Raw genomic sequence first — 16,300 nt, forward strand, 5'->3', positions numbered from 1 at the left:
AGCGTCCATCTCCAGGCAGCCAGTTAATGTGTTAATTAAAATCACGCATCTCTGTTCACCAAGCCAGGTGTCTAAAGGGATCGAGTGAGTTGGGAGGCCTTACTCTAGTCTTAGAGGCTTGTGGTCTTTAATGCAGCCCATTTCTATATGCCACATGGGTCCCCTCCAACTCTGTTAGAAATCGTTTGTTATATTTCTTTAGAGAAAAACAAAAAATTCTCTTGAAGTGCAATGTTCTGATCACTAAACACATCAAAATACACATAGAAATTCAATACATAGCAAATTCTATGCTTTTACTATCTTGGAATGATTTGGCCATGAAAAAATTGTAAAATTCCTGTATATTAAAAGTCACATAAGAAAAGCCAAAAGACAAATAGAAAACTAGAAGAAAATTCACAGCTCAGATTAAAAAGTTCTTATTTTCCTTATATATTTTTAAATATCTTAATAAAAAACTGAATCCAATTAAAAATGGGTAAAAATATGAAGATAATTCACAGAAAAAAAAATTAAAATGGATCCTAAAAAGTGACTAATACCATTCAGAATGAAAGTACTCATTGAAATTACACTGAAATATTATTTTTACCTATTAAATCATGATAAAAGGCAATGAATGGTGCTGCTGAAGAATGTATATAATTTTATAGAGATAACATTATATATACATCTATAAAAAGGATATATATCCAGAGAGAAAAGATGTAGAGCGAGAGGACACACTTATACCCTCTCAGAGGGCAGTTTGGCAATATAAAAATTATAAAGGCCTTTGATCCATCAATCCTTTTTGTAATTGTAAATATACATCCCACATGTGTGAAAAGATATCTACGTCGGTATCTAGGTGCATATCCATCTATCTATCTATCTATCTATCTATCTATCTATCTATCTATCTATCTATCTATCTCCTCTCCATAGAAAGATTCTCAAGAATGTAGCAGAGGCTGCCTTCAGGAAGTACAATGGATAGTGGGTCATAAGGGAGACTGTTTCATTTATATCCATTTCTATTTATTTACACTTATTGGACTTTAACCCTATTGTCTTTTCAAAATGTGTTTTGAATATAAATTTTTTAAAGCACCATATTCTAAAGATGAACATGAGACACTGAGGAAACATAGACTCTATTTCTGTTGATTATTAGATTCATGTCTTTGATCCGAAGTCATTCTCAAGACTTTGAATAAAATGCTCCGAAGTACAGCATACCATATAAGTAACTCATATTTATTCTAGGTTTTGAACAGTAGATATACTTTTCCTTAGACACCATAGTGCAAGAAATTTGCATCTCCCTTTGCAGTATTTTCTTTGCTTTTGTGAGACTTTTCCTGGGTGATGTAGGAACATACAACAAGGCCGCGCAGTTTCGACTTTTACTGTTTCTATGACACCATTTCTGGTCTTCAGTGGATACAAAAGGGAGCACACTATCCACTCAATACTTTGCCCACTTCTTTTTTTTTTTAATGTTTTCACTTATTTTAGAGAGAGGAAGGGAGAGGGAGAGAGAGAGAAAAACATCAACGATGAGTCATAGATCTGCTGACTCCTGCACGCCCCCTACTGGGGATCGAGCCCGCAAGTCTGGCGTGTGCCCTGATCTGGAATCAAACCACGATCTCCTGGTTCATGGTTCAACCCTCAACCACTGAACCACACTGACTGGGCAATACTTTGCCCACTTAACAACTTTACATTAGTGCATCATTTAATCCTTACAAAGTCACCATAATGAAAGTATTATCATCTTCATCAATCTGAGACTCAGAGCATCAAATAAGTTGCCCAAGTGAACCCCAGGACTAGCAGCCTGCTGGGCTGGGATAAAAAACCCAGGTATATCTGGTTCCTCGGTGGAGGGTGGACATCAGCGGAACAAGAATCACAAATAACTAGTTGTGCATAGTAACTACATAAACAAATGTGTATCTTTTCATAAATATTTTTTAATGGAAATTAATAAGGGCATATCATTCCTAAAATATTTGTAAAATGATATTTTAGCTGTAGTTAAGTGTAACAGATTTGTAACTTTATTGAGCATAGATTGAAAAAAACCAGACTTACATCTGATTCTATTAACACAAAAAAATCAAATTTAAGAATCTTTTGTTGGTGATTGCTGGGAGGGCAAGGGTGTGGAGGCAGAGGAGGGCGGAGGGGGGGATCAATGGTGATGGAAAAAATTTAATTTAATTTAAAAATTTTTAAATAGAATCTTTTGAGGTTCAGCTTGAATAATACTGAAAACAGTTTAAATGCTCACACAATTACACTAGCTTTACCAATGAGAGAACTCAAATCAACCAAATAAAAATGTGTTAAATTGTGCAATGGAATATCATGGTACTGGTAAAATATTTGTGGCTTATTTTATCCCAGATCTGCACATTGCATTCTCTGTTGCACAGATTTGGATTTTTAGGTTTACTTTTCAGTATCTGGTTTAAAAGGAAAAAGGACTCATCATTACAGCAAGCACGAAACTGGAGAGACGTAGCAGGAAGGACTTAGAACATGAATTTTTCTCAGCCCCCGAAGAGAGGCTGCTCCAGCAAGACCCGGGTCAGAGGCCGGGCGCTGCTGGGCCGGGTCACACGGCTGGTCTGGGGCGAACTTGTTTTGTGAAGAAACAGATGATTTCTAGCTACGAGACTGTTGTTCCTGTAACTTTTTAGCAACAGTTAAATCCATTCCAAAATGACAAGCAAAGAAAAGAACATTCCAAATAAACTGCAAATGAATGGAGTTTTCCCCTGCCTCCTTGGGAATATTATGAGCATCTTACAAAGGGGGGTCATATCCTGTTTCTTTCTCTGGTTGCTACAACTGTGGTTTGTATATTGGCTGTATCACTAATGTGAATTTATAACCCAAAAAGCCAAAAGAAAAATCAGTACTTTTTCACAAATATGCATTTTTTCTCCCTAGCTTTCAACAAACACTGTTTTAAGTAACATTATTTTTTCTACACTGGAAGCAAATCCACACATCTTTTTCATATCCTACTGTTAGCACAGAAGGTGAAATACTGACATAAATGAAAGGAATTGCAAGTTCAGCATTAATATAAACCAGGCAAACACTGCTGGGATGTTTACAACTCAACAGTGCCCCCTCGTGCAACTATAAAAATTAGCATGAGCCCAAGATCCAAAATAAATCAGGTTGGAAAAAGTAACTTAGAAAACATTAATGAATTTATCCTTTTAGGCCAGCAAGGAAGTTGTCTTTTGGGGTGAGCCTATTTACTTTAAAATATACATATATAACTTTCAACTAATAATAAAACATCAAGAAAGATCAGATTCAGGTGGAAGGAAATGGTTCGAGGCATGTGGAAAGAGAATGGAAAATAGAAATATGCCACTTGAAAGAAAGAGAGGTAAGAAGGGGGGAAAGAGTGGAGAAAGAGGAGGGACGGAAGGACAAATAGACTTTCACTGCCCACAGGGCAAACCAGCTAGAAGAAATATCTAAGCCTGGGTAACGATAATATGGCCCTTTGCTCTGAGCCAATACCCAGCTTTGTCAGCTTCCTCAGAAGAGAACTCATATTATCAGAGTCCTTCTTGCCCACCTGCCAGCATCGGCCGCCCATGCTCTTCGCACTTCTGTGCAATTCCTGGTGCTGTTTTCCACCAGTGCCCCTGACACTGGAAACTGGTTTTCTCTGTTCAAATGAACACAGTTCTTTTCAGAAGTTTCTGCTCTCTGAGGGTTTACAACAGTTTTTGATTTAAAAAAAAAAAAAAAGTAATGCTATGAAATCTAGCAAGAAAGCACTAGGCTGAGCCAAAGGCATTTGACAAACGACCTTGAACGCCATGCTCAGAATTCCCCTTTGCTGGACCGAAATGATGCCCCAAGAGGGAGCACCCGCCATGCATTTCTGCTCTGTCTTCATTGTCACTGTTCCAGCACGAATTCTGGCACAGTCCTTACGCCCCATCTGTCTGAACCCTGTTGGCCTCAGCATTCCCTCCCCTGGGGAGGAAAGACCACACCTTGGCTGCTCCTCCGTCTCAAGAGCGTCAAAATGGCATGCAAGTTGAGCTTTACGATGGCTACTCTATGGAACAACATCCACAGAACTTAAATTATTGAGAAATCTAGGCCTGAATCAGAATAAGGAAAATTCTCATAGTTACAAACCAGGTGTAAACTAATACCAGAACCCCACATATATGTATGTGCTCATGTATATAATTCTCCTGAAACTGACTTTAGCAGATTATGTATCGTTCTTTTCCCATTTTGATGTTTACAAAGGGTTCAAAGTAAAGATTCCCTCCGTATACTGCTTTGGAAATATTGAGGTCAATCCCATTTTACAAAATGGGGGGGCCGGGGACAGGCAAGCCAAACTACCTGTCATAATAGAATTAATTCTTCCTTGTAAGTGTATACTTGGTATCGTAAAACCACAAGGCACAATACTGAAAGACCTTTAGCCGTCTTCAGACCAACACAAAATTCTAATTGGAAGAGTCTTCCTGTTTTGAGCAAATAGGCTTATTAAAAGCCGCTGTTTCAGGACTGTCTTTACGCAAAGCAGCATCACTGGGAAGTAACACTTTCCTTTTGTCCCACTAAAGTAAACAGATGCGTGGCAATTCTAAACAGAAATGACAGCTGACAAAAAATGGTGACTGTCATCCAAGCTGAACGGGAAACGGCATGGCAAGACCGAGTCACAGGACTGTGGGACAGAGCCTGCTCCTTGACCAACGGACAGAATGAAGTTACTCGTGAAAGGAGCGCGTGTCCACCCCGAGGCACACAAAGCAATATTAAAATGATGACATATCCACATAATGGAATCCCACATAGCAACTAAAAATGGAGGTCTATACTCACTCAACTGGGGGGAAATTCTGTTATATAAAAAGGCCAAAAAAATTTATATATGAAACATTTAGATTATTTAAAAATACTCTGTCCCTGAAAGAGTGCTCTTAACTCGATAACCTCTCCTTTCCTCAACCTCCAGTCCCGCCCCTCTCCCCTCGATCAGGAACCCTCAGGATCCAACCCCAGGTTCCTCCCAGCTTTTGCAAGAACTGGCAGCTAAATTCGATCACTCCTTTGGGGCCGAGCTCCTCCCCGCCTCTCGGGCCCAGCACATCTGCTGGGTAGCAGTGTAATTTCACCCTAGTTACTGGCTTTGGGTCAGGAAGGGGAGGGAAGCACATCCTGGAAGGAGCAAGGGAGAGGGGCCCCCGCAGCGCCCTCAAGCAAGGAGGGAATTGCAGCCCTCACAAGTCAACTGGGCCGCTTCTGCCGGCTCAGGGGGCTCAGGGAAACCTGGGCCATCAGGACTTTTACGGAGCGTCAGCATCACTGTCCCCAACCAAGGTGTCAGGGTCCTATTTTCCCCCAACCGTGGCGCTGCAGACCTGCCTCGATTCAGAGCTCAGCTCCTCTTACAGGTAAGTGGTGACCCTGGGCCTTTGCTTTCTCTCCCTCCCAGGTACAGGTGAGAAACTCCCTATAGGATGCCGAGGAGGACCTGTGGCTTCCACATTTAGCTTGTAATTTATTACACTTTCTTAACTTTTCATTATTTTTCTCCAAGTGTCATTTGAGCTTCAGGATAGATACTCAATTTTAGTATCCTTATAATAGTTGCTTTTTCTCTTATTTTTATTAAATGCTTGACACACTGCCCAGCTAGTGCACTCCCGCCCACTGACCGGCAGTCCCACTCACCGACGGTGGATGTTCAGCGGTCATGCTGCTCGTTTATGCCAGGGGCTGCCTGGGCTGCGCCCACCAACAGTCAGTCCTCTGCCAGCCAGGTAAGGGGTGATTCAGCTCCAGGAACCTACCCAGCAGGAGCTTTTTGTTCTGGCTCGGGGTGTGGGGGACCATCTGCGCCAACTCCCAGGACGGATTCCCTGGCGAGGCACCCCTGACACAGACATTAGTACGTAAAAAAGTTCATTCAAAAGTGCTCCGAGGACCAACACCTGGGGAAGAGAGGGAGGGGAAGGGAGCAAGAATTGGCATAAGCTGAGCAGCGAAGCAAGATCAACAGAAACCTTAGCTCATTCCCTGAGGAGCACCAAAAGTTGGGTTAGAACCATCTTAGGCTGGGGCAAGAGGGCTGAGCTTTTACACCCTCATATTGTACAGTCATCGGACGTGACCACCTGGGAAGAGGGCATGACCTTGGCAAGGCAGCTGTTTTCAATAAAACAAGCCCTGGTGGCACCTGAGGGCTGAGAACTGACCGTTGGCAGCATTCCCTGCAGCTGAGAGTTCTTTCCTGATGGGGGTTCTGATGAGCAATTCACAGCATCCGCCACAAAAACGGGGATCCGTGCAGTGCCCTGCATGTCCTTGTCTTAATAAGTATACACTTTTAAGCTAAAAACAGCAATCTGAAACAAAAAACCTCCAGTGTCAACATGAGAAGCAATAGGCCCGAAGGAAAAGAGGGACTGTGTGCGTTTTTAAATCGCCTTGGTGGGGGGGGGGGGGGCAACCCTCAGAGCTCCCACAAGTGGCGCAGCGGCTGCCAAGCCCGGCCTGGCCCAGCGGCCTCAGAGAGTCCACAGGCGCGTGGGGGTGAGGCTGCTATCGAGTGTGAGTTTAGTTTGGGGAGAGTTTGCTGTTTTAAAAAATCATCAGAGCAATAGCCAGCTGATACAGATGTAGATATTAATTGACAGACATTATTAGAAAATGTAAGCTGAAATATGTGTATGGTATTATTTCTTCTACTATATTAGCAAGAAAAGATGGAGAAATAATAAAGAACAGAATGGGGGTGGGGACATAAGTAGGAAAAAGAGAGCAAAAATGAGCAAATAAAGGGTAGAAAGAAGCTTAAATAAAGCATAAACAACAATAAATATAAATGAGTAAAATTTGTATTAGAGGACAGACTCACAGAGTGAGGGGGTGAAATGAAACTTTAAGCTATTTAAAAGAGACAGGCTTAAAATAACAGGCACTATTGAAAGAAGGGGCTGAGAAAAGGCATATCAAGAAAAGCAAACTGTAGCAACAGTAATATCAAGTTAAATATAAGACAAAAGTTATTACAGGAAACTAAGAGGATTAAACATATTAATAATTATGCAAGCACATTTTAATACACCAGGAAGATACAATAAAAAAAAGACACAACAGTCATCAATTTTTATAGACTTAACTGAGTAGCTCTGAAATATATAAATCAAAATCTAATAGAACTAAAGAGAGAAATTGTAAAATATGTAATCATAGTAGGAGACTTTCTAGCTTCTCTTTCAGAAATAAACAGGCAAGTACGTAAACCATATGCAAGGATGGAAATGATCTGTATAAGATCCGTAACATGCTATCTATCACTATCTAATCTACATATCTATAGCAAGTTACATATTATCTTAGCCCATTCAGGCTGCTGTAACAAAATGCCATAGACTGGGTAGGTTGTAAAAAACAAAAATTTATTTCTCACAGTTTGGAGGCCCAAAGTACAAGGCCAAGGCATCGGTTTGATACATGGTTATGATTAAAGAAATGAACTCTGGGGGTGGGACCAGGATAAGGGTGTGAATGTGTTGGAAGGAGAATCTGCTAAAGCATTTTGTTTTAATGGTTTTTACAAGAAGATATTTATCCATTGTACAATTTAAAAACACAACAGAAGGTAAAATAATTTTTTCAAGAATAATGTAGCTGGGAAATACTTGCATAAAATAGGACAGCCCCTATTTATCAACGTCTCTCTTAGACGAGAATGCTTTCTGCAGATGTCAGTTCCATCCGGTGCTAACTTTTGCCTGTGGCTGAAAGGCAACAAATGCTAGACGGAAATTAAGAAGAATTTTGATGAGCGATTTAAGTTTATTCCTTCAAGCACGGCTAGCGGGGAGGCAATCTGATAATGGAAGCAGGAGCCTAAGGACCAGGAATGCTCAGAAAAATTGCTAAAGTAAGTGGGATGTTCCATCAGAAATCAGACTCTGCAGACACAACTCTGACCCACATGGAGTAGAATGGGACTAGCCCTTGATTTGTCCTGGGCACAGTGTTGCTGTTAACATGATGTTAAGGAAACGTTCTGCCCTTGAGATAGTTCAAGAGGACAGAAATATAGGGAAACGTGCTGGTCCCTCGACAGGCCCATCTGAGGTAGGAAGTTGGAAGACAAGGAAAGTGTCATGCTGGGAAGGTGCTTCTTTGCTCAGGGAGCAGTAAAATACATGCACACCAGCTAGTCCCTTCATTCCAGATGCTCCACCGCCCCTCTGAGAATGTCCTCGCAGGGCCCTTGGGGAGAAGCAGCTACTTTCTGAGCTCGCCGAATAGCACCAGAGCACGTCTTGTTAACAAGCCACACCTAACGAGACAGGCATAACGCTGTTCTTTCTCTGCAGGCCCTCAGTTCTTAGCTATGACACTATTCGCACTGCCCAAGTCCAAGGCACAGGCTAGTTCTCGCTGCCCTGGAGGGAGCTGGTTCCACTGGGTTTCGTTATAGTCTAGACCCAAGTGGCGCGGCTGCCCTGGCGGTGCACACGGGTTAAATAAGACACCATGGGACTCAGCCCCGTGGGTGAGCAAGAGATGAGAAACAAGCTGGGGAAAATCCAACTGAGGTTTATTAGGAGGAGAACTTTTCTCTCAGAAAGTTTCCTAAGGGGAATTCAAAGTGAAATGATCTCTCCTGTTGAGTAACAGTGAAGTACTGAGAGGTGGGGGTGGTTCGAAGGACTCAGAAAAGGGTCCAAGGAATGGTATTACTCTCAAGTTTAAGAAATGTACCCCACTTTCTATACTGCAAATACAGTGAAGTTTCATACCTTGTATGACATCATAATGATGGATATGGGCCATTAAATATTTGTCCAAACCCACAGAATATACAACACCAAGAGTGAACCATAATGTAACCTATGGATTTGGGGTAATTATTATGGGTCAATATAGGTTCATCAGTTGTAACAAATACACCACTCTGGTGGGGGGTGTTGATAAAGGTGCAAATGGTGGGAGTTATGTGGGAAATCTCTACCTTCCCCTCAATTTTGCTGTGAACCTAAATCTACCCCCCCAAAATAAAGTCTTAAAAAAAATCTGAAAAAGAGCCATGATACACATATTAAAGAATTTACCATTTAATCAAGGACTTCATAGAGACCACAAAATAAAATAAATTAAAATGGGCAAAAAACTTGGATAGACATTATGTAAAGAAGATATACATAAGTCCAAAAAGCATATGAAGAAAGTGCTCAGCCCAGCAGGTGTGGCTCAGCGGTTGAGCGTCGACCTAGGATCCAGGCGATCAGGGTTCGAGTCCTGGTCAGGGCACATGCCCAGGTTGTGGGCTCGATCCCCAGCAGGGGCGTGCTGGAGGCAGCTGATCGATGACTCTCATCATTGATGTTTCTATCTCTCCCTCTCCCTTCCTCTCTCTGAAATCAACAAAAATATATATTTTTTAAAAAGTGCTCAACTTCCCTAATTATTAGAGGAATGCAAGTCAAATCCATAACAAGGTCACCTCACACCCATTAGAATTGTTCATTTTTTTTAAGCGTTGCTGAGGGTATGGAGAAATTGGAACCCTCGGGCACTGCCGGTGGGAATGTGAAATGGTGCAGCCGCTATGAAAAACAGTAGGAAGGCTCCTCAAAAAATTTAAATGGAACTACCATATGATCCAGCAGTCAATCTCACTGTGGTTATTATATATGCAAAAGAACTGAAAGCGGGATCTCAGACAGATCTCTCCACACCCATGCTCATTGCCGCACTATTCACAATAGCCAAGAGGTGGAAGCAACCCAGGTGCCCACTAATGGATGAACAGATAGAGAAAATGTGGTCCGTACATACATACAATGAAATATTATTCTGCTTTATAATAGAGGAAATTCTGTCACATGCTACAACATGGATGAACATTAGGGACATTCTGCTGTGTGAAATAAGCCAGTCACAAAAAGACAAATACTGTCTGATTCCACACACGAGGCATCTAATGTAGTCAAAACTCATAGAAATAGAAAGTAGAGTGGTGGCTGCCAGGAGCTAGGGGGAGGAGAGATGGGGCGATGTTGTTCAATGTGTGAAGAGTTTCAGTTTTGCAAGATAAAAAAGTCCTGGCGACGTGTGGTGCAACAAAGGTAAATCTACTTAACACTATGGTACAGTGCACTTAAAAGTGGTGAAGGTGGTAAATTTTATGTTCTATGCATTTTCAACTACAATAACTTTTTTAATTTCATTAAAAATTAATAATATTAAGTCTTCCAATCTATGAACATGGATAGCTTCCTATTTATTTAGATTTTCTTTCAACAAGTTTGTAGCTTTTCGTGTACAAGTCTTGAAACTCTTAAGTCAAATATATTCCTGAATCTCTCATTCTGTTTGATGTGATTTACACGGAATTGTTTTCTTAGTTTCTTATTTGGATTGACTGCTCTTATATAGAAATATCGCTGGTTTTTGTGCATTCACCTTGTATCTCGAAACTCTGCTGAACTTGTTTATTAGCTCTACTAGTTGGCTATTTTTGTCAGTTGTTTAGGATTTTTCTGTACGCAAGATCATGTCACCTACAAACAAAGGTGATGATTTACACCCTCCTTTCCATTTTGGAAACACACAAACTACCAAATCTGACTCAAGAAGAAATATGAAGTTGAACCAACTTATAACTAGTAAGAGTATTGAATCCGTAATGTCACGTTAAAGAAAAGCCCAGGACCAGGTAACTTTATTGGTGAATTCTGCTAACCATTTAAAGAAGAATTAATACCAGTCCTCTGACTCTTCCAAAAAAATTGAAGATGAAGAAATACTTCAGTCACTCTGAGGCCAGCATTTCCCTTACACCAAAGCCAAAGAAATCACTTGAAGATTTCTTACCTTTATGATGTGTGATAACATAAAAGCGTTGGTTATCATGTGAAATGATTGCTCTGCCTCAAGCTTTTAGGTATTTTCATGCATGTCTTTCCTATTAGACTTCGGACTCCTTAAGGAGTGAAATGCATATTTGCTCACGGCCGTAAGCCCCATGACACCCAAAAAAGTACCTCACACTCATTAGATATTGAGTAAGTCTCTACTGAATCAATAAATTAGCTCATGAATAAATAATGTATTAGCATTTTTTAAAATCACTTGAAAAGCAAGCTGCAGGCCACCAGCCCAGTATCTATTTGTGAAAGAGACTGGAGAGCTGGGGGAGGCTGGGCAGCCTGGAGCCCCGCTCAGCCCCCAGGGAAAGCAAGTGGTTTGCTGTTTCAACATTGTTGCGATAAAGAAAAAACAAAAAAGGCAGCACCTCGCTTCAACATGTCTAAACCAACTCACGATTTACCCTTCAAGCCCCAAACCTGGTGCTTGTCGGGCATTCCCTGTGCCAGCTAATGACACGATCGGTGCAGAAGTCACCCTTGACATCTCCCCCTCTCTCGCCACAGGAACGGTCAAGCACCTACCTGGATGGCCATCAAAAGTTTATTACCATTGGGGAGAAAAAGGGACATCTGTAATATTTTAAACAATAATAAAATTTAAAAAATAAAAAAAATAAAAAATAAAAAAGTTTATTACACGCGTGTTTTTATTCAACAGACGCTCGATGGGCCCTCGGTCCTTCACAGAAGCGCGCACCGGCGCCCGCCCTGCGCCAGACCTTGAGCCACGCGTGGGGACACGGTGGCGAGTGAAACCGACCCAGGCCTCGCCTCAGTGAGCCCACAGGCCCGCGGGAGGCACTAAAGGAGTCAACCCACAAATGACTATCAAATTACAAACTGTGACTGGCAGATGCTCTTCCTAAAGACTGGCGAGACAGAGCACGGCACTTTTATGGAACAAAAAGAAATCTTGTGTGCCCAGAGTGAAAAATGTAAAGGGTGAGCTCTGAGGTTATGAAAGTCCTCGTGTGTTATTCTTAAGGACTTGGGTTTTAGGGTAATAAGAAGCCACCAAGGGATTTCAAGCGGGGAAGTGACATGATCAGATTTTCCTAAAGCATAAATCTGGTCATATAATCATTCAGGAATTAACTCTGTCAGAGGTGATTGACCTTCTCTGTCTAATATATTCCTCTTTTTAACAATAGGGGGAAGATCCCTTCCCTATGAAAGCAATGACTGTAATTAGTGCTGGCTGAGACGGAAGCTGGTCCCCCTGGAGGCACATGCCATTTACAAGTCTAGCCTGAGTGATGCTACACTAGATAAAACACAGTTTGTTCTTACATTCGCTCGTTTTTCACAGCAACTTGATGTCACATATCTCTGTAACTACTGTAACTGCTGCTGCTAGGGAGATATCTGCCCAGGTCCCACCGTGGGCCTCTTTCTGACATCTGGGTCATTTCTAACGTTTCAGTGTCCCATTCTGGTCCGCGTGCCACTCTGAAACACTTTGCTCAGTTCCTTGTGTCAAAGCTGATACGCTGATTACAGTGTGTTCAGACCCTGCAAGTTCTCCTGGTTCCCTCTTTGAAGAAAAGATTTCAGCTGTTTCCGTAACTCTGGCCCTTCCTGTTTAAGTTGGGTCCCACACATATAACAGCTAAGTCCGGGAGGCGATCATTCGTTCTACTCTCACATAAAATCCAGCGCCACTCTAATAGACGCCTACTATAAAATGTCACTTCAAAATGGCTCTGAAATTGCCAAGAGATGAACGTGGTATCTGGGTTGCGAAGGCTGAGGTAGCTCAGTAGAGAAATAGTTACCTCTGGCTGCTATGCAGCTTCCTGGCAGCTGCCCCCCCGCCCCCCAAACTCAGGGCTTGTTTCCACCCCCCACTATCAACATCTCTTGGCAGCAACATCTGGCATCAAATGTGTCCCCTTGCTCCGTCACCAGAGTTTGCCGTGTGGTGATTTCAAGCCTGTTTAAATGTAGGTTCCACATCCAGGGACACGTAATGGGAGCCTGAGAGCTAAGGGAATGGTCGTAGACTTCAATAATCCAGAATTCGACATCGAATGCTAAACCTTCTAAGATCTTTCATATTTTGAAATTTGTCAAGTGGGTTAACCTCCCTCCACCCAAAACCCTCTCCCCTCCCCTGCCCTAGAAGTGGGGATAGGCGAGTGAGAAGGCGCCCACGGAGGCAGGGAGAACGGGAGAAAAAATAAAATTTAAAGGAAAAAAGGGAAATTAAGAACCAATGCTACTTTTCTTTCAGGATTAGACCTTCACTGAAAACAATGTCTCCCAAAGTATGGTCGTCCCACGACCATTTTTCAGAATGTCTTGGGGACCTATTATAAACGCAGTTACCAGGACCCCAGCCCAGAGCCACTGAGTGTGTGGGAATGGAGGCCCCACTCTGCGTTTCAACCAAGCAAGTTAAAGGTTTAAAACAACTGGTGCGAACGGCCTCTGTGGTTGTTAGATCTTTATAAAGCGCTCTGCCTCATTGCTCATGTTCTCTTCTTGATTTTCACAAGCGGTACTTACTTCTCAAACAAAGTGATTAGTTTAAAGCCGATAACTTTATTAGTTTACTGAGTCACTGCTATAAACCTTCAAAGGTACAGGATGAGAGGACTCCTTGCCCGTGTGAAGTCAGTCGCCCAGTGAAGGGAACACACTGGCCCACGTGAAGTCTTGCAGCGTGTGGGCGGTGCACTGGCACAGCGTCTACGGCCTCAGAAAGCAAGGCTGGCGGCGAGCAGACCAGGCGGGCAGTGGGTGCCTCCGCCGGAGCCCAGGGGCCTTAACAGGAGTTTGGAAAGAGGGAGGGGAATTGGGGAGCCGCCCGGGGTGCAGAACAAGCTCTGGGAGGAAGGCAAAAGGACCGGGCCGCACTTCCAGTTGGGCAACTGTGTGACACTGGGGGAGCCTTGCAATTTTCCCTTGAGTCTGTTTTCTCGCTGCATAATCTGTTATTTCTTTGTTTCCTTATGCTCCCGCCTCATCTGAGAAAGGATTTAAGGCAGAGGAGATGCCCGAGTTTCTTCTGGCACTAACAGTCACTGATTCTAAACGCATCCAAGTTTCCTTCTGGAACAAACGTGCGCCAACTCCACAGCCCAAAACTTCTCACAACCAGGGAGCGCAACTACAGAAAACAGTACTAAACGCCAGCTGGAATCTACTGGTGCCCACAGGCGATCACTCTGAGTACACGCATCTCACAGCTGTAAGATTACAGCGCTAAGGCCCATGTTCTAAGGCTGAGTATATTGTCTAGAATTTCCCTGGCGGGTTCTGCCCGGGACAGGCCCCGGGTAGGACCACAGGCACCCGATCAGAGACTTGCATGTGTTTGATGCAATGATATTCTGCCCTGCAGTTTTTTCAAAGCATCTTTGACCTCCTTGTTTCTTAAACTGTAAATTATGGGGTTCAACATGGGGGTAAGCACGCCATAGAGCAAAGAGATGATTTTATCAGTTTCTTGCGAGCTTGACGAAGAAGGCCTCAGGTACATGGAGAGGGCAGCCCCGTAATACAAGATCACCACAGTCAGGTGGGCACCACAGGTAGAAAAGGCTTTGTTTCTGCCCTCTGCTGAGCTGATCCCCAAAATAGTGGACAGGATGAAGACGTAAGAGATGCAAATTAACAACATCGGAAGGGGCAGCAGGAGCACGCTGACCACCAGCATGGCCACGTCCATGAGCAGGGAGCTCCTGCAGGCCAACCTCAGCACCGCCAGGATTTCACACGTGAAGTGATTGATGCGATTCCCGCACAGGGGCATCCGCAGAGCAAAAGTGGTTTCCAGCAGGGCGGTCAGGCAGCCTGTCACCCAGGAGACAGCGGCCATCTGCACACAGACCTGCCTGTTCATGACGATGGGATACCTCAGCGGGTTGCAGATGGCCACGTAACGGTCGTAGGCCATCACAGCCAGGAGCACACACTCCGTGGAGCCCATGGCAAGGGACAGATACATCTGCACGGCACACCCAGAAAAGACAATGGTTTTCTGGGATGACAGCAGGTTCACCAGCAAAGTGGGAATAGAAGCAGATGTGTAGCAAATATCCATGAAAGCGAGATTTCCAAGGAAAAAGTACATGGGGGTTTGAAGGCATGAATCTAGGATAGTGATTAAAATAAGAGTGCTATTTCCCAGGAGGGTTATCAGATACATTACAAGGCTGAAGACGAAGAGAACAATCTCTAACTTTGGGTACCTAGAGAAACCCTCCAGGGAAAAAAAGCTCCAAACCGTGAGGTTTGCTCCCTGCATTTCCTTTTTTGCGCCTGTAGTTACTCTAGGATTATTCTCTTCATGTCACCTGAGAACACAGAGATAGATAAAGTATAATATTCATTTAGTTAGGAAAACACTTTCAAACTTACCTTCACTATTATAAACACAATACGACCTACATACAAAGTTGATTCTGCCACAACAAAATTTACTAGAGAGTGAATTTGACAACGAGAGTTAACATATTAATATTTCATCTCAGCTCATAATCCTATGCTGGACACACAGTAGGTTTTCGGTAAAGATCTGAAAGTACCGAATGATGAAAAATATGAGTGAACTTTGAATAAATTATTGAGCACAAGTTAGAAGGGTAAGCCAGATAATCGAGGAAAAGCAAGCACATTTGTACAATAAAAGCCAGTCGTGATCTTCACTGGAACAAGAGGAGGAATGTTGAGAGAAACAAGCAAATGAATTTTAAACTAACGCCTACGACGTTCTGGGTGTAAATGAACTCCGTCCTTTCCAACTAACTGCTTGGAGGTCTATATACTTGCTTCAGAAATGATGACACTGTTTGGAGCATTGTAGATACCTGTTTTGATTATATTTAAGAGCCAGATTACAAGGCACACAAAAGAGCCCACCTCATTTAAATAGTGATGCAGCCACTATGTACAGTTTCATTCATTGCTGAGACCCATCCCTTTGTGAGTGTGCAAATAGATCTAAAAATTACACCCAGGCAACACTCCTAGTCTACGTTAAAGCTCATGAAGGTCCATGAAATGCAGAAACTAAACTCCCTGCTTAAATTATCTTAAAATCTCTTTGAAAAGATTATAGATCACCTAATTATGAACAAGGCACTTACGGTTTTATTTATTTACATTTCACACGGTTAACAAAACAATTTACGACAACTTACCTTGCTTTTGCAATGACATTGCTCTTTGATATTTTTCCTTCCCCCACTAGTTCTTTCCTTTCTGTCTTTAAATATACTTGTTCTTAAAAACCCCCTTCATTGTCACGCAGCCTACACAGGCAAACTGCCGTCCTATTTTCGCTCTTCCTGTCATAGACAAATTCTTCAATTACATGGTTTAGCTTAATATTTCAGTCTTCA

The 16,300-nt window shown here is 42.6% G+C and overlaps 1 protein-coding gene across 1 annotated transcript; it reads right to left on the reverse strand.

The window, feature by feature from the left end:
- Nucleotides 1-14,253: 14,253 nt before the first annotated feature.
- OR2K2 (olfactory receptor family 2 subfamily K member 2) lies at nt 14,254-15,204 on the reverse strand. Its single transcript, XM_016213687.2, has one exon. It carries the CDS (start codon nt 15,202-15,204, stop codon nt 14,254-14,256), a length of 951 nt encoding a protein of 316 aa, XP_016069173.2.
- Between the last annotated feature and the right edge of the window lie 1,096 nt (nt 15,205-16,300).

The sequence above is a fragment of the Miniopterus natalensis genome, chromosome 12 (assembly GCF_054644295.1).
Source record: "Miniopterus natalensis isolate mMinNat1 chromosome 12, mMinNat1.hap1, whole genome shotgun sequence".
NCBI lineage: Eukaryota > Metazoa > Chordata > Mammalia > Chiroptera > Miniopteridae > Miniopterus > Miniopterus natalensis.

Coding starts and splice junctions, on each gene's coding strand:
- OR2K2 (XM_016213687.2), bottom strand. CDS start 15,204: ATGCAGGGAGCAAACCTCACGGTTTGGAGCTTTTTTTCCCTGGAGGGT.